This window comes from Micropterus salmoides, unplaced genomic scaffold (genome assembly GCF_014851395.1).
Source record: "Micropterus salmoides isolate LMB-PRFRI ecotype aquatic unplaced genomic scaffold, ASM1485139v1 Ms_hic_scaffold_21, whole genome shotgun sequence".
NCBI lineage: Eukaryota > Metazoa > Chordata > Actinopteri > Centrarchiformes > Centrarchidae > Micropterus > Micropterus salmoides.
The window spans coordinates 16,098,849-16,123,574 of NW_024041262.1; the positions used below are offsets into that span (position 1 = coordinate 16,098,849).

General features: G+C 40.5%; 3 protein-coding genes across 6 annotated transcripts; all 3 read left to right on the forward strand.

Moving 5' to 3' along the window:
- The first annotated feature begins 5 nt into the window (after positions 1 to 5).
- Positions 6 to 7,004, forward strand: LOC119915528 (CD63 antigen-like). Of its 2 annotated transcripts, none has more exons than XM_038735086.1 (7): positions 6 to 143; positions 4,259 to 4,447; positions 4,725 to 4,799; positions 4,900 to 5,004; positions 5,803 to 5,940; positions 6,033 to 6,116; positions 6,595 to 7,004. In XM_038735086.1, the coding sequence occupies exons 2-7, from the start codon at positions 4,316 to 4,318 to the stop codon at positions 6,664 to 6,666; spliced, it is 606 nt and encodes a 201-aa protein (XP_038591014.1). In that variant the 5' UTR covers positions 6 to 143; positions 4,259 to 4,315; the 3' UTR covers positions 6,667 to 7,004. The 2 variants fall into 2 exon arrangements, with proteins under 2 accessions (XP_038591014.1, XP_038591013.1); XM_038735085.1 differs by having other exon boundaries at positions 69 to 3,337.
- A 54-nt stretch (positions 7,005 to 7,058) lies between these two features.
- Positions 7,059 to 13,075, forward strand: pus3 (pseudouridylate synthase 3). 3 transcript variants are annotated; one of them, XM_038735715.1, is made up of 8 exons: positions 7,059 to 7,120; positions 9,183 to 9,582; positions 9,728 to 10,005; positions 10,093 to 10,267; positions 10,468 to 10,577; positions 11,978 to 12,150; positions 12,403 to 12,490; positions 12,659 to 12,824. In XM_038735715.1, exons 1-8 carry the CDS (start codon positions 7,086 to 7,088, stop codon positions 12,672 to 12,674), a joined length of 1,275 nt encoding a protein of 424 aa, XP_038591643.1. In that variant the 5' UTR covers positions 7,059 to 7,085; the 3' UTR covers positions 12,675 to 12,824. The 3 variants fall into 3 exon arrangements, with proteins under 3 accessions (XP_038591643.1, XP_038591641.1, XP_038591642.1); XM_038735713.1 differs by lacking the exon at positions 12,403 to 12,490 and having other exon boundaries at positions 12,659 to 13,075; XM_038735714.1 differs by lacking the exons at positions 7,059 to 7,120; positions 12,403 to 12,490 and adding an exon at positions 8,680 to 8,840 and having other exon boundaries at positions 12,659 to 12,930.
- A 137-nt stretch (positions 13,076 to 13,212) lies between these two features.
- dcakd (dephospho-CoA kinase domain containing) lies at positions 13,213 to 17,016 on the forward strand. Its single transcript, XM_038735716.1, has 5 exons — positions 13,213 to 13,529; positions 14,168 to 14,279; positions 14,868 to 15,071; positions 15,488 to 15,575; positions 15,820 to 17,016. Exons 2-5 carry the CDS (start codon positions 14,168 to 14,170, stop codon positions 16,103 to 16,105), a joined length of 690 nt encoding a protein of 229 aa, XP_038591644.1. The 5' UTR covers positions 13,213 to 13,529; the 3' UTR covers positions 16,106 to 17,016.
- The last annotated feature ends 7,710 nt before the right edge of the window (positions 17,017 to 24,726 follow it).

The following is a 24,726-nucleotide window of genomic DNA, read 5'->3' on the forward strand; positions in this document are numbered from 1 at the left end:
CCAGTAGGACAACTTTCTGAGCGCCTTTACTCTGCTGTACAGCAGACGACATCAATCACTGAGGGGGACTCTTTCAAACTGGATTTTCAGAGCAGTTTTACTGGATTTTAAAGTGGAGAAGTGGGACCATGTGATCACAAACAGTAAGCTCCATTTGTAAATGAGACACCTTTAATTGTATTGATATAAGAATAAGAATAGCTGGTTGGGTGTGTCTCCAACATGTGCTCTCATTTACCTCTTGTTGAATGGTTGTTAACTACAGACTTCTCTTATCCATATTAAGCTAGCTGATAGGCCATTAAGGTTTTCGTTTTTTGGTTCCTGCTCTGAAAAGCAGTTTCACTTAAGGTCTATATTGCTCTCATAATGTGTACCATGCCCTCACCCCTTTCTAACTGCTTAAACAAACTGAAAACAGTCAGTGCCAGGAAGGGGGTGGAAACAGTCCAAGGACTCACTGTCACTTGACATGTCGAAGGCCGAAGGCCTGCTGCGCCACAGGTTGCTTGCGTCCTCATGGTTTGGGCTGTCATTGCATTATTCTCATATTCATTTATAATTCAATACAATACTTGCAAATACACAGAATAAAGACTGCCAGCAGTGTCTGTTGCATGCAGCATCCACAATGTGGCAGCCCTCCCAGACACACCTGCCTTCAATCAACCCACTGAATCACAGCCACTGGCTCACAGCAAATATGAAATCACAACAAGGACTGTACATATATATATATATGATACATGGCTGTTTATGCAGGAAATATTAAATTAACATTAGATAACTAATGCATCTGTGGCTGATAAGACAAACAACGGAATGATTCACCACACTTACAACACTACAACAAGTAACATTACTTGCAGAATATCTTTTCTAAAAGCTACCCTCACATGATTGAGTTACTAAACATTGGACAGATTTCACTTAACAGTGGTCCGTGCAAGAATGTAACAGTTCCATGCACTGCTATGCATAAGTAGGACCATATGGTGGGAGGCATATAATTTACTTTGAACTACAAACAACAAAAGTCCTCTGCCGCTAAAAGCAGGTTGATTGATGGACCAGACACAAGGTTAACTATTTACTGATAGAGACTCACTCTACAAACTTTTAAGCTGTCCAATATAAAGAGGAGTCACAAATGTTGTTTAGCAAACACACACACACACACACATATAAGCACAAACATTTTGAGTTGGTTTCTCAGTGAAAACAGTTCAAGACATAAAAAAAAGACTGACTGTTTTTTTCCCACACATTTATGTGGTATAACATCCAAGATATTGGTGCATCAAAACTGATTTTTCAACTAGAGGAAAAATATAGTTCTTAAAATACAGATTTTACATAAATTCGTGTCTTTATCTAAATAAATAAAAGAGCATCAAAACACATGATATCACCCTTGAAAAATGTGAGCTTGACTGGTTCTCTACGCTTTGGCGCATTCTTTAGAAAGAGCCATATATGGTTAAAAAAAACACAGGAAATGCCATACTGTAAACTTTAATGCATTCTGTATTTTTACCATATATGGACAGTTCTACTATATCATGTCATAATTGTATAACGAGCTTATATCTTAGCACCAGTAGAATAGCCGCTTTTCTTTTCTGAGTAACTATCCATATCAGACTGAAATCATACAAAGTTTTAAAGAATTCAAAACAGGAAAAGCAAAGAGTGGGAAGGATAACATTCTCTCTGTGACCCGAAACGGAGTACTCCAATTATGATAATCATTTGACTTTCAGTTCCCATGAAGTCCTTTAAAAATATGCAGGCTCTGTGTTATCCTCTTCCCACAAACTCATTACTCGATTAAGTGAAGGCAACCCAAATGTGGAAAGCAGTTTTAAAAAAGTGGAACGGAGCCCTCCTGTGGTTGTACACCTCACACTACAGGAATGATCAAATCTGTCAACCAGATTTGTTGGCCATACAGAAGATGTTCAAAACAGGAGCAGTCCACTAAAGTCCACAATTAAACCTTGAAAATAACAAAATGGATTCCTTTTTTAAGACAGTGGGAGCTCAGCTGCAGTAATCCAGATATGTCCTTCTTTATCTCTTTAGCCTGAATTTCTTTGCAGGCAAATAAGACCAAAGCAGATAAGGCTTCATGGACAGAGAGCCAGTGACGATGTCAACTAGTTTCTTACCAGACAAACAACCTCTAACAGTATGTCCTTTTAATAATTGCAGTTTTGGGGGGTAAAACTTCAGCCTACAACTGAGTCTGTTATGTGATGATCTTCCCCTCATATACATTCAAAGCACCTGCTGTGATTCAGTGGTTAATGAGGACAGCGTAAAGAACAGAATATCTGATGTTATGTCATGTGAAATTAGAGAGCAGCATGGTCCTTCACAGCCTGATGCACTCTGGCTCGAGCTCTGAGAAAGCAGAAAAAGGGAGAAGAAAAGCACTGAGGAGACAGAGGCAGAAAAAGACGTGAATGGAGAGAAAGAGCACACTTTGGCGGTGTGTCACAAGCATCCCCTTCACTCTACTGTGACGAAGATTACTGTGCTGCAGCCAGAGCGAGGCCTCTGTCCTTTTCCAGCCCATGGAGTCAAGTCAGGTTTCCTGCAGCTGCTCCATATGTTGGTGGAGAAGCTCAGGGGATGTGCTGGATGGAAGGAGCCCCGAAGCAAGTTCCAGTAGTCTGACGGCTCCAAGTAAAGCTGTGACAGAAAGAAGATGCATTTATACATTTCTTCCATCTTTCTAGAACAAAGATTCACATTCTCTTGTAATTTTTCTGTATTTTTAATGAATATTTCAAGGCAAGATGATTTACTGGCTATATAACTACTCATCTATTTGAACAATTTAATTGTAAAGTAAAATGTAGAAGCGGCAAAATAGCTCATAAGATACAGTAATAAATGTTAAAAAAATGTTGGTGTATATAAAATGAAAGTCAGAAAGATAATAGTAATTTTAAGTAACAAGTTAATCCATTGGATCAAAATTCACATTATATTCCAGCAGCATAAATATACACATACAACCCATCACAATTTTTTGCACTTGCACAATGATGCCACTATTCAAATAATCTAACAGGGACGCTATGTTTTCATGTGATATATCAGTTTCAGTGTTATCAGTGTTATTTCCATAATGTCACATGACACACTCTGCACTCTACTGTGTTACATTTATGTGCTCAGTCTGCACCTCTTCACGCTTACTGTAGACCGTGTAAGGTCTGCTGCTTTTAATACAGTCTAAACTTGGATTGCCTGCATTGAAGTCCTCACAATGTGCAAGTTTTGCAGCATCAAATGCTGGTTCATTTTCTTCAACACACTCTTTTTGGTAAGTAATGTGAGTTATGCAATGATTGACGATAGTGATTATTTAAATAATAAAAAGTAAATAAAGTGGGATTTAAAAAAAGTCATATTTATTATTAGTTGTAGTAGTATAAGCAGTAGAAGTAGGCCTACAAATACTTCCTCTTCATGATTTTTAGAGTTTCTACAAAACTGCTTCTGCTGTTTTTAGTTTGGATTGTTATGAGTGAATTGTACATGGCAATGCATGGTTGTATGGTTGTCTAATAACTGCGCTGAAAAGGTACAGGAAGTCTATTGTGTCTGTAATCCTTCACATGTCTGATATTGTTAATGTATGCAAGAAAATGCAAAACAAGACGCAGACAAGTGGAAGTAATTTGTAGCATCATTTGAAAGCGAATTAGAGAATTCATTTGTTCTTCCAACTGTGTCAAACACATTCATATTAAAAGAGTCTCAGGGGTCTGAGTGGATGGGCTGAGCAGGGGGAATCAGTCTGACTCACGGCCGGATGTACCAGCAGGGGGTCCTGGGTGAGCACACAGGGGCACAGCATGCTAGTGGGCTCTTCTATGTGCAAAACCCCTCCAGCACAGAATGTACAACCCAGGCTTTTTAAATCAAGAAGGTTTAAAGTAAACATTTTCTGCCCGGTTTATACATGGAAATTTCATAAATTGAAAGTGGGGAAAAAACTGTCAAATGTTATGATAGACACAAAAGTTTAAAACTCAGCATTTATTCTCATTTTGCACCATTACAGAGATCAAACACGTTCACTTTCTTTGCTTTTGGGCTTTTCCTTACAATAATTTAGTTAACAGTGCAGCAGGTTGGCGGTAGACTGGCATGAAATCACCAGCAGGACTGGGTTCATTGGGTTTAACGTTGCTACATAAAGCACTGCATTCATTTTCCAGTTGTGAAATGTGTTTTTCAGGCATCTGGGGTTGCCCTCATCAGTATCGGAGCACTGCAATACTCGACCTACTCACAGATGGGCACTTTTGCAGGGAGCAGCCTGTCTAAAATCGCTATAGTCCTCATTGCAGTGGGTGTCACCATAGCCCTGATCTCCCTCTTGGGCCATGTTGGGGCATTTATTAATAATTCTTCTATGGTGGCTTGTGTAAGTAACATAATGCTCAGTAATGAATTTGAGATTCTTTCCTCATAGATTTAATTAAGAACATGCCTGTGGGACAGTTTTGGGAGGATACTGGATCTTTGTGGTTAAACAGATAGAAGTAGATCAAATGAAGATGCTGTATGTAGTCTCAGTTTTTCTCATTATCATTCTGATGCAAGAGATGGTCAATTCTGACTGTAGTATAAAGATTGTTGTATGATGATAAAGGGACATGTGTGACCTATAATACTGCTCACTCTGTTTCTTTGTGAACCAGTTTATATGTATCCTGATCGTGATCATCATTTTGGAGATCCTCACAGGGGCTGCCTTTTACATATTCCGCAGCAGGGTGAGACACTTAAATACTGCCTTGTAAGGGATGTATTTGAGATCAAGGTCAAAACATTGCTTCTCAATCATAAAATATTTTAATCTTTACATCTCCATAGACTGCCCTCCTACAGATGAACAGTGCTATTAATGCCAAAGCGCGAGGGGTGATCTATGACTACAGCCTGGAGAACAGACACTCCATCAACAGAATTCAAGAAAAGGTGACATGCTGAGATTTTTGTATTTGCTTCATCGACTGGATAATGTTGCACATAATAGTATACATGGCCAAATTAACCAATTGGATGGCCCAAAATACTGTAAGCTGTAAGCCTCAATTGAGCCCCCTGTTTAACCCACTCTACACTGTATATGTATTAGTTAGTAATTAGTGTGTCTTAATTTGACTAAATAATATTCATGAGTTTGCACTGTGTAAGCACAGACACAAATGGGACCTGGCAAAAAAATGTGAAACAATGTCTCCTGAAAGTATTTGTGAATATAACTTGAAATTTTCAAAGCAAAAAAATTTGGCCTTCGTTGTACACAGAAATTTCAACTGTACACATAATTTCACTTTTATTTCCACAAAAGACACTTATAGGTATTAAAGTATAGGTTTACATTTTTTCTTAAAGTCTTAAAACAACATTCAGGTACCCGTATGTACATTGAAACAGTTTTTGGTCACTGTAGTTGTTCCTCCTGTCCATACTGGACATAAAGAGATATTCCCCTTACAATATAAAAGTCTTATTTGTGCATACAAATACATTATAAAGTTTAATCAAAGTCAGTCTGAGTTAGACAATCCAAGGGGATTTCTTCACCAGAGGATTTCATCACCGCTAGTATGAAGTGGAGAAATGATTAGTACAGTGAAAACAGTTTCACTGTAAGCATGGGCATGCGTCAACCTGTCCTCTGATTTCATGGGTTGGATAGACAGATCCACAAACACTCAGGCAGCGCCAGTGCTTCAGGGCAATCTTTATTTATTATAAACCATGTTACAGTTCGGCTGCTGTGGTGCAGACAGCTACACTGACTGGTCCAGGAGCGTGGGCTGGGAAAATCACAAGGCCGTGCCAGATTCGTGCTGCGTGGTGAAGACTGAGGGTTGTGGACAGGACACATCGAAAGTACACACAAAGGTCTGCTGGGAAATCTAATCTCAAAGTTCATGGCTAATCTAATTTCTGTAAGCAAATGAGATAGTATTTCACAACTGTGTGCTCCTCCTCAGGGTTGTATCTGGGCTATCAAGCTCTTTCTGTTGAAAAACCTGGTGTGGGTCGGTGCTGTCTGCATTGCTCTTGGAGTCACAGAGGTAAACTGTTCGTGGTTGATTTTACTACACCACTTAATATAATCTGAAATATTGGTCTTGCATAAGAAAACTTCATAGATTCAGGGAGTTAAAATGTATATCCAAGACATTAGTTGTATGTCAGCCCCCTCGCCACCATTTATTAGTTTAGTTCAGTTGCTCATTGATCAACACAAAAAGAGATCTGTAAATGAACCAAAAGGCTATAATCATCTATTGTCACTGGCATCAAAGGAAAATCTTAACTCTGAGTGATCTGGGATGCCATAAATGTGTCTTTAGAAAAAACTAAAATAACAAGTGCCAACAATCTGCATGAGAAGATGTTGCAATGGTAATGTAGACATTTGAATTATAATAAAGCATCTTTTACACTGTTTGACCAGGGTAATAAAATCAGAATTAATTAGAATTTACACAGAGAAAATTGTAAAGTTAATTTGCTGTTTGTAACATTTAACCTTTTTACCTGTTACAGGTGTTCGGGGTGTTAGTTGGGGTGTGCTTGTGTTTGAAAATAAAACACAAAAGCTATGAAACCCTCAGCTGATTCGTCATCTTGGACCAAGAGCAGCCAGCTTCCCACATCACAGATTTTTGTTTTGCTCAAATTTGATCTATTTTATTTGCTTTTTCCAGTTAAGTCTTTCCAAACTGTGATCTATTATTTTATAATTGTGACATAAAACATTAGATACGTAGTTCATCATCTTTACCTTAATGCTTGCTAATGTGACTATTTGACTGTAAAATTTCATGCACACCAGTGTTGGGCAATAATATTACATTTCTCAGTAACTTTAAGTAGTGTAACTAATTACTTTTCTATTACTAGTTACTAAGGCAAGTAACGCTGCGATACTCGTTACTGAACGCACCATCCTTGACGTAAATCCACGACTGTGCGACAGCTCAGCGGGACCGGACTTTGTTGTTCATGTCCGCTAAGAGCCAAACACTAAATGAAAAATGGAGAACGAGGGAGAGAGGCGTTCTTTCCACAGGTAAGTAGCTGCTGCCATTATTGTGTCACAGTCTAAGATACAAAGAACATTGTCATCTAGTGTAATCTCTGTGCGACCAGCAAAAAGCTTTCAACCGCGAACATTTGTACATTTGAAGCATCTGCTGAAGCAGCGCAGCAACGTGAAACTTACAGAAAGAAACTCCGGCAGCTGCTGTCACTGATGCTCGGACTCGTCGGGAGAGAGTGACGTTAACGTAACTGAATACTGCTCTTATAAATAGGCTACTTGTGCAGTAAAACCGCTGTTTAAAAGTCGGGATTTACTTGATTTATTTTTTATTTCATCCGGTGGCGTTAAGAAACGTTAGGCCTTGGCTATATGCTTTGTGAAAACCATGGGCTACTCCTTGCTGCTGTTATGGATATGATGTTAGTTAAAAGTCGGGGGAGACTACTTTGTTTGGGGGTGGTAGGGAAAGCAGTGTTTCATAATCAGCCTATAATTTGGATAATTATCAACGTGGACCGCCACGTGGACCGCCATATTGATTTTCCAAATTTGTACTTTAAATCATTTTTGATTAAGGAGCTGTATTGAGGAGCATATATTCGTGCAGCACCTCCTGGCTCGCTCCCTCTTTCTCTCTCTCTCTCTCCTCAACACAAACCTGTCCAACGTTATTCTGTGGGAAACACTGGAAAGTAATATAGTAACTAGTAACGTAACTAGTTACTTTTATCACCAAGTAATAAGTAAAGTAATAATATTACTTTTTTAAGGAGTAATAAGTAAGTAGTAATATATTACAATTTCTGAGTAACTTGCCCAACACTGATGCACACTATGAAAATTTTCAATAAATTTGTGGAACATTCTGGTAACCTTGCTGTGTGGTTCAATATGCATGTTTAACTGATTTTGCATGTGATCTAAGTAGCTACTTGTGAAAAGGTTTTCTTTTAAGCTAATTTGGAATAAGTTTGTACAGTTCATCATGGACCTGATAAAATTCTTCATCACTTGGAAGCTTTGGCAGATTAAAAGTTTTTATTAAGCAGGGAAGTTGACCACTGTGACAGAAGGTCTTGGTCTGGCCTGTGGAGCTGAGATGGAGTTTCGGTTCAGACTGAGCGTCTCTAGTTTGCAGTCAATGCTGAGGGCTGCAGGGTTGTTGCCATCATTGAATCTAATCTGAGTAACTCAGATTGGCAAACTCACAGTAACTCCAAATAATAAATGGCAACGACAATATGTAAAATGAAGTCCACCAACCTACAATTCTTTTTAAAAAAACACATCAAGGAGTAAAAGGGACAGAATATCAACACTGGGCAGTTTACTAAGGATGGTGCTCTTGCATGCTGCTGTTTGGTCTAGTTTCTTTGGCTTGTGTCCAAACTATCATGCTGTGCATTTCTAGGAGTTCAGCCAAACATATTTTTTCCTTGTTAGATATCAGGACTGAAGGACTGTGCAGGACTGAATGATCTAACATAACAAGAAAAAAATAGGCTCATCAGAAAAAATTACATGTCCATTAACAAATGTTTCCCAAACACACATCTGACTCTCACCTTTTAAGGAAATTTAAGCAGTAAACTACATTTCCCAGAAACCCTCTAAAGGAAATGCGTCCGCTCTCGAAAGTGGTCCGACTCTGGCAAACTCGCAGCACAGAAAGCAACGTGTGCGCTAGCAACTAAGAAAGCTGACTGAGAAACACAAGTTAAACAGCAACACTGAGACTGAAACAAAGGTAAAGGAACAGTTTTATTGCGATACTATTTACGACCACCAGCAGTCTTAATGTCGCTCTGCTACGTAACATATCACACGATATATGACTGTGTAGCGATTAGCAGGTATACAGTTTGTGTTCAGACTCCAGCTAGCTGTGTGACTGAATGTTGTAGAAACATCCACCTTTGAATTAAGCTAAAGTACAAATTATACTGCTTAACTTTGTTTAGCTCTGTAGATTAAAACATAATAATAAATCATGTAGCTAAGTGTGTCTTTATTGGTTGTCAGGTACTAATTTGTAGAAATATTAAAGTTATCCTTTATACATGGTCTTTCTGCTTCCTTATTAATCAAGGATCATGTCAGTGGCTTTAATCCAGCAAATAAAGGAGCTGGAGGAAGAGCTGGAGAAGCTCAAGTCCCAGCTGAAGGAGAGGAGTGAAGCTGGCAGTCCGTCTTGTAATGAAAACACAGACTGCAGACCTGATGGTAACACCAGCAGCAGTAAAAAGGCTAAGAGAGCAGGCAAGGACCGTCCTTTTGACTTCTCGGCCCATCCCCGGCGCCATGTGGCCCTGCGGCTGGCATACCTGGGATGGGCCTACCAGGGGTTTGCAGTCCAGGAGAACACAGACAACACAGTGGAGGCCAGACTCTTTGAAGCTTTGCTAAAGACACGGCTGATTCAGGATCGACAGAGCTCCAACTACCACCGGTGTGGTCGCACTGATAAAGGAGTCAGTGCCTTTTCCCAAGTGAGTTCCCTGAGACTCAAATTTATTGTTTATATAGGGAGATTCTAAGTATATAAATCAGTAATGAGAAACTATATTATAATGCAGGATGGTGCTCCAAAACGAGTCCATGCAGTTGTTGAGTAAACTTGTCTTTTCTACGCAGGTCATAACCATTGATTTGCGCTCCACTCAGTTTTGTGAAGGACCGGGCGTCATACTCCCTGAACATGTTGATGTTAGTACCAAGAATAAAGCTACTGGCTCTGAGCTTCCATATGTAAAGATGCTGAACAGAGTCTTGCCCCAGGACATTAGGATCTTGGACTGGGCACCAGTAGCAGAGGGCTTCAGTGCACGCTTTGACTGTCAGTCCCGCACATACCGGTACTACTTCCCCCGAGGATCCTTGGATGTGGCGTTGATGGCAGATGCTGCGAAAAGGTGGGTGAAAACACAAAGTGGTAAATGCTGATGTCCCCTGCTTTGAAGTCACAGCTCTGATTTGAGGACCTCTTTGACATCTAACAGATATGAGGGCACTCATGACTTTCGCAACCTGTGCAAAATGGATGTGGGCAACGGAGTCCTACAGTTTGAGAGGACCATCTTGTCAGCATCAGTGAAGCCTGTGCAGCCTCAGCACACAGACCAATATGACCTCTTCATATTTGAGATTAAAGGACTGGCCTTCCTTTACCACCAGGTATCAAGACACACTAACTCCCCCACAATTTTTACAGTTCTGCTCAGCAGTAACTTATGTTAATTTAAAGCCATTGTATTAATTTTTGCAATTTAGATACAATCTCTTGTGGAGCTAAACTCTTTCAAAATTTGATTACTTTGGTTAGTGACATTTGCAGTGTCTTACGGCAGTGTATATCCTGTTGTGTTGTGCTGCAGGTGCGATGCATGATGGCACTGCTTCTACTGATAGGGCAGAAACTGGAAGCCCCAGAGATAATTAATCAGCTCCTGGATGTTCATAGTAACCCCAGGAAGCCCCAATACAGGTAAATCAACTGCTGTTGAAGAGGTTGTGTAGGGGGGGAGGGGCTTTTAAAAATCTGACGTTGGAATGTTTAAAATCTAACGTTTTCAAATCATGCACAAGTACACAGGTCAAAAACATTAAGGGAACACTTAAATCACAAATCGGATCTCTCAAAGTTCAAAGTCTTTAATGTTCATTGTATAATTGGTTGAGAACAAAATGACGTAACAAAGGTCAATTGAAACCATAATCGCTGATTTCTGGGCATGACAATGTCTGGGCCTCGCCAGTAGCCCACTGGAGGTCATCACATGTACAATACATAATGTTCCAGAGGTTCTCATTTGGATTCAGGTCTGGGGAACGTGAGAGCCTGTCAGTGGCATCAAAGCCTTTCGCCATCCAGAAACTGCCTACACACTCTGGCCACATGAGGCTGAGCATTGTCCTTCACCAGAAGGAACCCAGGGCCCGTAGCACCAGTGTAAGTTCTGACAATGGCTCTGAGGATTTCGTCCCACTACCTAACCGCAGTCAGGGTATCGTTGGCTAGCACATGAAGGTCTGTGCGACCCCCCAAGGATACGCCTCCCCAGACCATCACTGAGCCACTGCCAAACCGGTTATGCTGGGTGATGCTGCAGGCAGCCGCAGCATCTCCAGACTCTTTCACATCTGTCACATGTGCTCAGTGTGAACCTGCTCTCGTCTGTGAAGAGAACGGGGTGCCAATGGCGGACCTGCCAATTCTGGTGAAAATGCCAATAAAGTTTCACAGTGCTGGAGTCTGTTTGACAGTTTGGTCAGAAACATGCACACCAGTAGCCTGCTGCTGGGTTGATGCCCTTCTACGGCCCTATCCAGCTCTCTTTGTGTAACAGCCTGTCTCCTGGTATCTCCTCCATGTTTTTGAGACTGTGCTGGGAGACAAAGCAAACCTTCTTGTGACAGCACATATAAATGCGCCATCCTGGAGGAGCTGAACTACCTGTGCAACCTGAATGGGCTACAGGTACAGCCTCATGCTACCAATAATGACAAGGACACTAGCAAAATGCAAAACTGGAGAACAGTCAGTAAGGATAAGGAGAGAGCAATTACCTGTGGCCACAACCTGTAAAACCATTCCCTTTTTGGGGGCGTTGTCTTGCTGCTGCCTCTCCAGTGAACCTGTTGTCCCTTTCATTTGCACCCAAAAAAGGTGACATTCAACATGATCACTTATGCTTCCTAACTGGACAGATTGATATCCCAGAAGTTTAATCTGACAAGATGTTAGTCTAAGTGTTGCCTTTTTTTTTTGAGCAGTGTATAAATAAATAAAAAATCTCCTGCGCAAACTGAATCAATAATAGCAACAACAATACAGTTGAACTACTGTATGAGTCTTTACTTGAACATTTTCTTTCTTGTCTCTAGCATGGCAGTAGACTACCCGCTGGTGCTGTACGACTGCCACTTCAAAGGGTTGAGCTGGAAACAGGAGAATGAAGAGGTGAGCCATGTGCTGTCTGCACTACAACAACACTGGACCCAGAGTGCAGTCAAGACCCACGTCCTCCATGGGATGATCCAGGGTTTGGAAGCCATAGGTGAGATGTTCAGTGAGATGAACGGACCCTGACAAACTTCAACATTTTCAACTTCAGCCTGTTAAATTTCATATTAAACCTGATTGTAATAACAGGGATTTTTTAATGGACTTCTGCAGGGCCAGACTGCGATAAGTAATAATTCAGGCTGGGAATCTAACGACAGCTCAGGACAATATACACACATTCACATCAGACCACATATACTGTAACCATTCTGTTTAAATAATCTTTCAGTAACATGTCTTTCAGTTTCAACACACACAAACTGCTTGGCAGTTCTCAGAGCTCTGACTGGACTTGATGATCATGAAGCTCTGTTAGCTTTGTGTAACTGGAGGTACTTCCACCTGACAAAACTTAACAATTTTGAGGAGACTCTTGCTATGTGGTACTTGTAGGCTCACATCCTTATGTATCCTTTCAATATTTTGCAAAGGAGTAATGTATTATACATATAAACATTTTAAATGGCTATAAATTGTTAGTTTTATTTCTCCATCCACAGGTGGAGTGTCTTCTGACCACTGCTGGTTAGTAGAGGGCAGCCGGCAGAGAAACTACCGGCCCCTGCTGGAGCGTCCATGCTGTGAGAGCCTGGAGTCACGGATAAACCATTTTGTCAAAAGAGGCAGGCTGGAGCGGGAGGAAGGGGAGAATGGAGGTGAAATGGTTCACAGAGGGAAAAGGTCCAAACACATCCATGATTCCCCCAGTGTGCCCATTTCTTCTGACATGCCGTCATCAAAACAAAGTACAGATAAAAAAGCAGAAGATTAATATTTTCTCACAGGAGCATGGAAAATGTTGTATTTCAGAAAATAAAAAACAATAGGTTTACATTTTTATGTCATAAAAAGTGTATTTACATGGTCATTCATGCAGACATTTGTTTTGCTTTGAAATAAAAGCGTTTTTGAGAAAATTGCTGTGGCAGAGTTTGGTGTACAACCATAGACTGTATAAAATGTTAACAGCTGAAGCAACTCAACTTGGATGGGAACTTTAAATTAGCTAAGCGGAACCTGCGTCAAGTGGTGAGAAATGTCGGAATATTTTTGAGGTGGCGCTTTACAAGCTAAGAAGCTAGGTCGTTAGCAGTGAGTTGAGTACAACAAGTCAGATTTACAGACCGCAGTATCCGGCAGTAGGACTGTCAACAACCATTTCGTCTGGCTGCATATTTGACGGGACGGAGTGGAAATGGCCGCGGCTTCGTGTGATGTCATGTGTGTTGTCGCTCTGACCTGATCAAGACGTGTGCTAACGTTAGCTTGGTAGCATCCCTGGTTGTTCACTGGACCAGCCCCACCACTGTGGCTCTGCACGGACTTCCACTGTACATTCAGCCGATTTAAAGAGTATCACACGTTTGCGAGGTAAAAACAGATGTACTTTGTGTTTTAAAGTAACAAATGTTTGGGACCAGCCGGCCATAATCCCCAGTGTTGAGTTGTTTCCAGCGTTAAGGGGCTGTTTAGCCTCGCCAGGGTTATTTGTGCGTGGAGTCAAGAATAACTTCAGTAAAGCTGTCATTCCGATCACTCAAAACAAGTTTGACTCCCATGGTGGCTGGTTATCCGAGAGGTAACAGTTCAGCTCGGCACCTCCACAGCAGGGGGCGTGTTGTTAAATGTCATGACAGCCTGGGGAAGACTTTAAAATACATTTCAACCAGCAAGAAACGACAGCGAGGGCATGTCCAGTAACTGCATACTGGAAAACGCTTTTTGGAGACATGGAGCACTTTTATGTGTCCACAGCGTTTAAGACTTTAATAATTCCCTTTTTACACCGTTGTGTTTAGATAAATACACAATTATACTGTATAATGTATGGTTTGGCTGTTTATATATTCTAAGATTCATATTTGTTTTGCATTGCTGCAGCCAATCTTCAAGTTTTATTTTGTGCCACCATCAACTTTCAGTAATTTCTGTTTAGTTTCCATGAGTGGCAGTAACAGTGTTATTACTTTACGGACATTGCTTGGGTACATCTCTCTGTGTTCTTTAAGATGTTCCTGGTGGGGCTGACGGGAGGTATTTCCTCAGGGAAAAGCACAGTGTCTTCGATGCTGCGGGAGCTTGGGTGCCCCATTATTGATGCTGATGTTGTGGCCAGGAAAGGTAGGTGAAGATATGTCTATCTGCAAACTATTCAGATGTACAGAGTTTATATGAATTCGGTCAAAAAACTGTCATCCAGCTGGAATCTTCTCCAGGACACAGTCCCTCAAATAAACTGTGTGTCTTACATCACTGACCAAAATATACTTGGTATAATAACGTTTATGATTATACTGGAATGGACACTAAGAGGTTGAGCCCGTAGGAGGTTCATTAAGACAAACGCTTGGAGAGAGTGCATGAATGATGACTGCTGACTGCAGGGATGATGTGGGGAAGATGAAAAGGTCACAGAAAAAGGTGAAAAGTGCACAGCTACATGAAAATATTAAGCATTAAGCTAACGATTTAATTACACTCAGGTGGTTAATGAGTCTCTCAAAAAAATTATTTAAATATTTTCTAATCCACCTTCTACCCACCTGTGTATACCTAGACATTTTTTTTTTGCCTCTTATTCATACTAATTCTTTCTATCGTTCTATGTGCTACAATATCGAGTAATTGTACACAAATCAACAATTAAAGATATGTTAATTATGATATGATGTCAAATACCAAATGCCTACTGCCTTTTCTTGAGAAAAGTGGTGGAACCGCACACTCCCGCCTATTCCCGCATCGTCTACCACTTCGGACCAGAGATCCTACTCGAGAACGGGGAGATCGACCGGCAGAAGCTGGGTCAGCTCATCTTCGCCAACGAGGAAAAGAGGAAGCTGCTAAACTCCATCACCCACCCAGAGATCCACAAAGCAATGCTCAAAGAGATCCTGTTCTACTTTCTCAGAGGTGAAGGGAGGGACTGAGTTTGGCTCAGTTGTCAGTTAACAGGGAAAAGGGGGTTGGGTGGGGGTTTACTGAAAATGAGCCATGGCTGTTTTGCAGAGCAGCGATGGCCATAAGGGTTTTAGGCTGTTTCTGACAAAGCTCTCTGCAAGCCAGAAAGTGAGATATTTTAGAATATTCCCAACATTTCCTCAGGTAGGAGGTGAATATATCTCAGATGAAAGTAGTGAATAGTTGCCTTTGCTGTAAACATTTTGCAACAGCTGTGACTTCCACTTGCTGCTTTAAAAAAATGCATATATTGTTAAAAAGTAGTTTCACTTAATTGTGTTACCTGTATTGTCATGTTATAGTGTAAATGTGTTCACACTCATTTAATTGTGTTTCACAATACTTACCGTCCTCTTCTTTCTCCCTAGGGTACCGCTATGTGGTGCTGGATGTGCCCCTTCTCTTTGAAACGAGGCGTCTCACTCAGTTTCTAAACCACACAGTAGTAGTATACTGGTAAGACCACCGTTCTTATAAACTGTTTGTTTATAAGTGTCCTATTTTAAATCATAAAATTTTTGGAGGTTTGCTTTTGACAGAAACAGGCCATTAAGCCCAGTTTTGAGACTTATTGGTTACCTCTCTTCAGCTGTCTTTTCGTGCCTTATTAGCATGACTCACCTCCTCCTCCGCCTCTGGATTTTTTAACAAGACATCCTGGCTGCACCATAAATAACCTCTTTTGTCTGTTCCTTTTCAGTGACCCTGCCACTCAGCTATCGCGCCTGATGCAGAGGGACGGCCTGACCCAGGAGGAGGCCGAGCAGCGCGTGGCTGCACAGATGCCACTCAATGAAAAGCGCGGCTTGGCTAATCATGTTATTGAGAACTCAGGCAGCCGGGAGGACACCCACCGGCAGGTCCTGCGGTTGCACACAAAGCTGGAGGACTCCATGGACTTCCTCTTAGTGAGGGTCATTGCAATTGCAGCCACTACTGGTCTGGGTGGGATTCTGCTGTATGCTGCAAAGATACTTCTATCCTAACGGAGCACAGATGAGGGGAAGAAGGGGTTTGATCCAGGATGTGGTCAAAGATGAGGGTGTGAATAGAAGCAGACGAAGGCATGTGGGGGGTACTAATGCAATTTACTGTGAGATTAGTTTCACAGCATCCACCGCCACAGCTCAGAGGTATGACGTGCTCTGTTGGCAGTTAATACAGACTTACATTATTGACACAACATGCACTGACAAAGATGATTTGGTGTGAAGGGTTTCTATGTGCAATTTCAGTTGGTTTTACTTGGAGACACTAAAAACATGAAGGTGATACCTTAGAGGCTCAGCTGCTGTACAACGCTCTTAACAGCGATCACAGTTTGGGGCCTACTGGTTAAACCTTTTACTTTGATGCAGCAGTCAATTCATAACTAACATCAGTGAAAAGGGCAAAACTTGATTTGACTTGACAAAATTTTAATTTGTCACAACTTATGAAGTTTCCAAATTAGACATTTTGGATGATTGTAGAGTCACTGTGGTTACTTGTCATGTATTTGGCACAAACTGCCCCTTAAATATTTAGTACAAAATGCCTGTGCTACCCCCAGTCATGAATATGTTTTAAATTGGAGGGAATACTCGTCAAAGAAATATTAAAATGCTGTATCCGAATGATGTTATGCTAACAGAATGTTATTGTATGCTAATGACCTAAATTATGAAGATATAAGACAGAATGTATTTGACAATCCATTTGTAATGGGAACAGTGTGAATTTTCATGAATTAACAGACTTTATCACTGTATTTTCTTACACTCGAAGCTGTCCTCTGTAAATAAGAAGTATGTGAATTCTACTTTTCTGTGTACACTCACTTGTAACTAAAACAACATTTGTAACATTAGCTGCTTAACTGAAATATAAACGATCCGACATTACCGTTTTAAAGTAACAACTGTCAAATTTTTTGTTATTTTTAGTTTTAGTGCTGATTCATCCTGAAAATTTAAAGTGTCCCTCCACTCAAAGTAGATGTCTAGTAGTTAAACTTTTTTAAAGGTAGATGTTATTTTAAGAATTGTTCTTGAAGTAATCAGAATTTTTCAGACTCAAATTATTATTTAAGGCAGAGTAGTTTTATATGTTTTAAAAACATGTCTGGTATGGATTTTTAGATAACTTTGGTAAAAACTTTTGATAATGGTCAAAATTAAAGCAACAGCGGCTGAGATGTCCTTACTTTTAGTCACTAGTGTGGGTCAAACTCCAAAAACACTGGATCCTACATTTCCCATAATGCAACTCAGTAGTATATTGTTTGTTAGACCTCCCCTGCCTGATAAATGCCCATATCATTCAAACCCCACACCTCCAGATTTTGATGCAGGCTTTCTGTTGAAAATGTGATGTCTCAAGCCCAATCCAGGACAACCCTGATGACAACAGGGTTATTTTCTCAGACTTGAGAGAAGTGATCTGCATATCTGTACCAATAGAATGCCACTATTAGGGCTGCAACCGACCACTCCTGATTATTTTATTGATTAATCGATTGTTTTGTCAAGAAAATAGCGTAGACTGTCTGTCTGCCCAAGGTGATGTCTTCAGATGTCTTGTTTTGTCCGACCAACGGTCCAAAACCAAATATTTTCTTTTTGTAATCATTTACAAAAATATGAAATCCTCACATATAAGAAGTTGGAACCAGCAAATGTTTGACATTTTTACTGAAAAATTTGCAAAGTTGTTGCTTGATTTTCAGATGATCGACTAATCACAGCACAGTAGCGCCTATAGTAATGAATATAAATCATATTGACAATATTAAATGCCTCAACTTCCAACCAGATAATCTGCAAAAGACATTGATGTAATTAGATCCTACAGGAAAATGTGATAGTGACAGGACTCCAGGAGAAGAAAATAATGAACTTGTATTAATGGTCAGTTGTGATGTCCTTGCTCTTGTCAACGTTTGAGCTTAGGCATGAGAATTCAGGCCCACAGGCAGGCGTGGTGACATCATCCTGGCACTGAGGTCCCACTTGCCTATGTGGCTCACTTGGCTCTGTCTGAAGCCCCTTCCTGGTCTGTTCTGTGTTTTTATCAAGCCACTGAAGAATTAATGCAAAGTGACTCGGGCTGTGGTGGGCGGGGGTCAGTGAACCAAGGCTGCATCACTACACATTTGGATACATATGTAATACACAAAATCACAACTACAAACACAATGCAATCTTTTACACAAATGTAAACAGCACATACAATTGTCCGCCTCATACACACAGTCACACTGTAACATGATCACTCCAGGGTTGGTCGTCGTACAGGGCCATGAAAAAGAACATGGACTATTTTTAGGTTGCTTTTTTTTAAACCTGGTTCCATCATGATCCAGGGGGTAACATGCTTTACTGGGCAGCCAGCTGTTCAGCAGAGATTTCCAAGTGTGCTTTTCTCAGTCTCTTTCTCACACACAGGCAGAGGCCAGATGCAGAGCATGGAAGGAGGACTATATCTGTACCAGCAAGTGTGAATGCCCCAGGCAGAGAAGGGTGGCAAAGTCTCAGTCTGAATATAAATTGGTTTTAATTCTGAAGGTGTCAAGCTAAAAGGTGAAAGTCTTAAGTTGCCTTGTCACACTTTGTAAAAGTATCTGGATTCAGGCACAACCCGCCTCTTTCTTGTGTGTTGTGGGTCCTTTCCGGAAGCAGAGAAAATCATTTTCTGATGGCGGGGGGTAAAGACATCTATAATCTCATGATCATGTTCAGAGAGTTGGCCTACGGCACCACAGTGTGTCGACATTTTGGAATCTCCTGTCTGAGTGGTTTTTCATCATTTCCCCCGCCTACCTCCATCAGGGGAGGTAGAACAGCTTGGGCAAAGGCAAAAAATATATATATAAAGCTTTGCTTTATATATATATTTTCTAAATATTTTCTAAACTAACTTTCAATAAGTATTGCATTAGTCAGTGTTGTTTTTAGTCTTGATTGGTTACACAAGGGGCTCTTTTTTTTTTACCACCCAGTGAAAGTACATGCCACCACAGAGGGTGATAGGCTAGACTAGTGCATGTGGACATTGAGCATGTTGGCTAACTGTCATGGCTTACTGAGATGGAGCCATCACCATTACTGTTATTAGTGACACCTGTGTTTCGTACAATGCTAATATGTTTGTTGTGAAAAGGGCCTATTGTGCTATATAATGTTGCATTTAAGCTCTGTTTAAAATTGAATTTAGAAGTTGTTTTATTCTGATTAACACAACTAAAAAGAGAATAACATTTAGACAGAAATGTGATTTTGATACAACCCTAGCTGTCCCCTACCCTGTAATGCGCTATGCTATGCTTCTACACACTAGCAATTACAAAGTAGCCTTGCCCACAGCTTACTGAAAGTGTGAAATTTGGTAGAAATAAAAGGAAGAATAAACAGATATCCAAATTAAGATGCATTTATCCTCAAGACATACAGTAAAGACATTGATGTTGAGCTGCTCCTCCTCCTATAGCACATCTATAGAGACGCTACACACATACTGTACATGCATCCATGTTAATTATTGTCATTTACAGATAATACAGCCTTTGAACATGTTTGATTAATTCAGTATAAGAACTTCTGTTGCTATATGGTAATTAGTGGTAATTAGGACCAGTTCCAGTAGCCTTTGTTTTGTTGTTTGATTTAGTTAGTGCAAGTGATTGAGTAGGGCAATGTAGACACCAGTCTGTAGGTTGGAATGCTTTAAAGGAAAAAGACACCCAAAGACAATTTAGCAACATGCTAGCGAGGCTGCACTTCCACACAGCAGTGCTTTCAGCTAAATGCCAAAGCTAGCATGGCGTAATGCTCATAATTACAATGCCAACATGCAGATTATTAGCAGGTATAATGTTTAATATATTCACAACATTTGATTATTAACATCAAACATGCAGCTGAGGCTGAATGTCGTTAAGTTTTTAAAATTTTGACCTGATGAGGGCGCTTGAGGAAAAATTCAGAGAGAAAAGTCAGGGGATCACCAAAATCAGTATGATTCATTGTTAGGTCACAATGGATAATGTACCATATTTAATGGCAATCCAATAAATAGTTGTTACAGTAGTAGTAGTAGTTGATATTTTCCAAAGTATTAGACCAACCGACGAATATTGCCACCTCTAAAGCCATGTAGCTAGCATGGCTAAAAACAGGTATTGGCAAAGTAGGTGTGCTTTTCTTACTGTCGCAGATAAGTGACCAGAAGTACAGTAGATGACACAAACGTCTGTCAAGACATTTCCTGTGTAGCTGCAATGTTTGATTGCACATCATTTTGTAATTATCTAAAACATCAATACTAAGTGTTTATTTAATGTAAAACATTCCATGCAGAGGAGGTAAGTATAGATACTATTGACCTCATTGTGCCAGAAGATAAAGGATCCACACCTCCCACATTTATGTTTTTTCATTTGTTAAGTGTAACAGCTTTTTTTTTAATAACTGCCAAGGTTGGCTGGCACTTTTTCTTGACTTGAAAGCTTGTTTTGACACCACAGTCACAATTATTGTAGCTGTCTTCATGTGGATTCAAATAACAGACAGAGCTGAGAAAGGTCTTTCTGGGAAATATTTAAGCGAAGCAACAATCAATGACGCAGATTAAAGACAGATGGGTACAAAGAAAAGTGTAATTACTTTTAAAATGCAAAACTCTTGAAATGCAGTATCTCCTGGAGTGTTTTGGGCATCCAAGGTTGCTGAGCTCTAGTTGTGCAAGAGGGTGGATTTATCTTTTGAATCTATTAAACATTTTTACAATTAGACTTGGTTAGTTTTTAGCAGATGAGGACCATTTCTTTAAGACTAAATGTTGAAATGTTGTGTTGACATAGTTTTTGATCATTTTGATAAAATAAAAATTGACAAAGACAGCAAGGATGAAAAACCCATTGGTATGGCCACTGACCCTTAGCACAGCAGGTCACACTAACAGGTAGAATAAACTGGCTTGAGCAACTGTAACATCTGTAGTGTTCTTGAACTCTGGCATCTGGTGTCATGCTGAGGAAGGGGCACTCGCAGCGCCTCCGTAGCTCATTGTCAGGCTGCATTCATGAGACTGCAATGAGGGGCAGAGACAGGCAACACGCCAGCGGAGCGTCCCCGGCCACATGACTCAACCTGTCCCTACGTGTTAGCCCCGGCTCAGTCAGGGCCATGGGGGAACAAGGACGTTGGTATTGAGTCAGTGACACACTGGACAGTCCCCAGAACATGCATGATGATGGGGAATGAAAGTGGGGGATGCATGTTGTCATGTTCTACAAAGGAGGGCTAGGACAAGAGGTACTGCACCCATGCATACATTCTCTAATATAATGCAAGATGATAATTTTGTGCATGTATGTCTGCCCTAGTTGTGTGGTAGGCAGGATGAATACACATAAGGGAGGACATTCATCCTGCGTACCACACAAGTTACATCTGTTCACAAAATTACAGTAGATCTTGACCACAAATTAAAGGTGCCCTGTGGAACAAACAGAAGTTATGTTTACGTTCAGTGTCACTCACCAAAACGCATTGTGTGTGTCTTTGAACAAATGGAATGAATGTATTTCCTTCCTCATAAAATCCAGCATTGTTTATATCCACATTCACTATCTTGCAGTCTTCATGTTACCTGTTTTTGTTGGAGCATTGCTACATAGATCAACAGAATAATTTGAGACCACTGGCAGAAGTGTGTAAGCAACACTGGAACATTGGTTAGCAATTAAGGAACACTTTATAATACAACCTGCACATTACATGAATTTTGTGTTCTTTATTATTTATTGTGGCTATATGGTAACCCTACATAAAAGCTGGACAGGGTTCTCTTTAACAACTTCTGTATTGTATATCTCTATACCATTTTTTTTCAGATGGACTTTTCTATTGCGGCAACTTTATCTTATAACTGCCATGAGCAAAGGGGAAAATGATTTGCTGCACTACAATCAAGGAACAACACCTACACTGTAGTCAGTCCAAAGAATATAAGCTGGTAGGCTAAACTGCCTATGCAGTGGGTTAGTTTAACCTGTTCTCTTTTGCATTATTATTGCAACATTATTAGCTGTATACATTGCTATACCCCCTGTCGTCATTCATAACCTGTCTATTTTATACGTATGTCAAGAACTCCACCATGTGAGTTTTGGGAAATGTTTGCTGTACACCTGCAGTTCTGGTAGCATATCATTACGGTGAAATACATTCATTACTTAATAGGTTTCACAGAATATCAGTGTTGTTAACAGCATTCTCCCCAAACTTCAGTTTTGTTACCCACTACTGTACCTTGTGGTTACCTAATATTTACAGAAATAGTCAGTCGTTTTCATGTTATGTAACTATCTGGTGAATCATCTCAAATCAGCTCATAAGCATTAGCAGTATAACTTACACTTCAAGCCCTGCACGGGAAGGGCTTATCACGAATGCATGTCTCCCCTCTGGCTTTGCTGACCATTCTGCCACAAAGCTGAGAAAACTGATGAGAAAGCAGCAGTTCAACTGATGAGACCATTGTCCTTTTCACAATACAAGCCAGATTTCAGGTCTCACGGAGATCAATCACTTCCTGTTTCTTTCTTGTATCTTTTACTGAATTCATGACAAGACGTGACGTAACGTTGTTGGAATATCACTTCTGTTAACCTACCTTATACAATGATGCATTAACATGCCACTGTAGACCATGCGAGTCCACACGCAAAATAATGACTCAGACATCTTTGCAAACTTTTGATACTGTAGTCATTAAAATGTCAGAGAGGTGCTGGAAGTATGCTGTATTTCAGATTGTAGCCTGAAGGATTAGTTCAGCTAGAGTAAACATAACACTTACTCTTTATTTTTAATATTCAAGGTGATATATACAGGCTTGAGGTGAGCCTTGAGATAACAGGTCTGAAGAGGATGGCAGAAAGATTCTGTTACATGTCAGTAGTTATAGCCACAGTATTGAGGAGACACTGGTTTTATGGCATGCTAACAGCATGGCTCTAGGAATGGTAATGTCATGTTTGTTGGTCAGTTCACCACTTTGGTCCAGGCTGAAATATCTCAACAACTACATGATGGATTGCCATGAAACTTTGTACAAACAGAGGATGAAGCCTGACTCTCCCGACTTTCCTTTGGAAGCACCACTAGCAGGTTGACATTTTTGGTTTTGAGTGAAAATGTGACTTTTGTGATCAGCTGACACACATGCATGTTCCCCTGTCATAATTTAAATTTGTGTTAATTACAAACTCAACCTAAACTAAGATGGTGAATATTGTAAATGACCCTCAGAGATGCTATAGCTGTAGTCTCCAAGTCATGTTCTTTTGGGTTCTCCAGTGTGTGCTCGCCATGTCCGTGTAGTTAATATAACTTTATTATGACAAGTCTGACTATGTGTGCAGCCAAGTGAAGATTTTTGTAGTCTTTGTGTTTAAATCTAAGCAAACATCTTCTTAAGTCTACACTCACAAGTAAAACCATTTGTGCGTGTAAGTGTGGGAAGGTTGCTGTACATTTGGTGGGAGGAAATGTACGTGAGCATGAAGGGGCAATTTAGCTTGACAATAAAAGCATCTATCTCTAATTTGGATCTACCCTGGTGAGTTAAGTGGGGAATGCTCAAGATAACAATACCAAGGGCTCATTAACGTCACTTCAGACATTTCAGAGGAGGTGCTCCCTCCAAGCCTTGCATTCTCCTGTCTCGTTTGGACTAAAGACACATGCAGGGACACACACGCACGCTGACCTGTACGCTGACCCACAAACACTCACGCGCACTCTGCAGTGGCCTGATAAGCCTCACGCCTCACCAATTGGCCCCTGCAAATGTCAAGCTGAAGCCATCTCAGTGTGCTGATAGGGAGTGGGCGGGAATGAATAAATCAACATTTCCTTCAGTTACGTTTGCATACGCTGGAGATTACCTCAATTAAAACAAGTCAACATAATCTTTCAGATCCCTCTACTTATACACGATGAAAAGAGGTACGGTAGAAAATCTCAAAATATCCCCACAGCCGAGTCCAAGAGACGAAGCTTACGTCAACAAAAAGCAGCTTACAGCACTTCTCGGAGAAATACTTATCCTCAAACCCCCGGACCTGCTTAGAGTCAGGGAGGACTTGAGTCAAAGGTCCAAGCGTCGTGTACGGTCCAGATGCTGTTTCATCACAAGTTAAAACACCGGACACTACAGAGTGTCCTGGTGGGTATTTTGTTCAGCCAATGTCACCATCAAAACCAAACATGCCTGAGGAGGGGTTTGTGTCGCTTACACAAGCACAATAGATTGAGTACGGATCACCCAGTTTTGCAAGATGAGGCAAAGGTGGTGCCTGCCGAGAGAATTTCTCTACGTTTAACACTGAGGTTTCTACAGAACTCTGTGTCCAGTCTGATTCTGACCTTGATAAACAGCTGAAAAGATGGCTAAGTAGGGGGTTCCTTTTTATCTATGCATATGATGCAATAATTTGTGTTACTTTACTTTAGTAATTCTGGGAAAGAAAGCATGAACAGAGAGCAAGAGCAAACTAATCTGCCTACATATGAGTCCAGGTGCATTTTCATTTCACTCTCTTTATTCATACATATTGAAA

Bases quoted from the DNA above. Each gene is read 5' to 3' on its own strand.
- LOC119915528 (XM_038735085.1), top strand. From the start codon at position 3,281: ATGTGCAAGTTTTGCAGCATCAAATGCTGGTTCATTTTCTTCAACACA. The intron at 4,448-4,724 runs GTAAGTAACATA...TTTGTGAACCAG, and splicing joins ATTCTTCTATGGTGGCTTGT to TTTATATGTATCCTGATCGT. The intron at 6,117-6,594 runs GTAAACTGTTCG...TACCTGTTACAG, and splicing joins TTGCTCTTGGAGTCACAGAG to GTGTTCGGGGTGTTAGTTGG.
- pus3 (XM_038735713.1), top strand. From the start codon at position 7,086: ATGGAGAACGAGGGAGAGAGGCGTTCTTTCCACAG. The intron at 10,268-10,467 runs GTATCAAGACAC...GTTGTGCTGCAG, and splicing joins TGGCCTTCCTTTACCACCAG to GTGCGATGCATGATGGCACT. The intron at 12,151-12,658 runs GTGAGATGTTCA...CTCCATCCACAG, and splicing joins CCAGGGTTTGGAAGCCATAG to GTGGAGTGTCTTCTGACCAC.
- dcakd (XM_038735716.1), top strand. From the start codon at position 14,168: ATGTTCCTGGTGGGGCTGACGGGAGGTATTTCCTCAGGGAAAAGCACA. The intron at 14,280-14,867 runs GTAGGTGAAGAT...TCTTGAGAAAAG, and splicing joins TGATGTTGTGGCCAGGAAAG to TGGTGGAACCGCACACTCCC. The intron at 15,072-15,487 runs GTGAAGGGAGGG...CTTTCTCCCTAG, and splicing joins CCTGTTCTACTTTCTCAGAG to GGTACCGCTATGTGGTGCTG.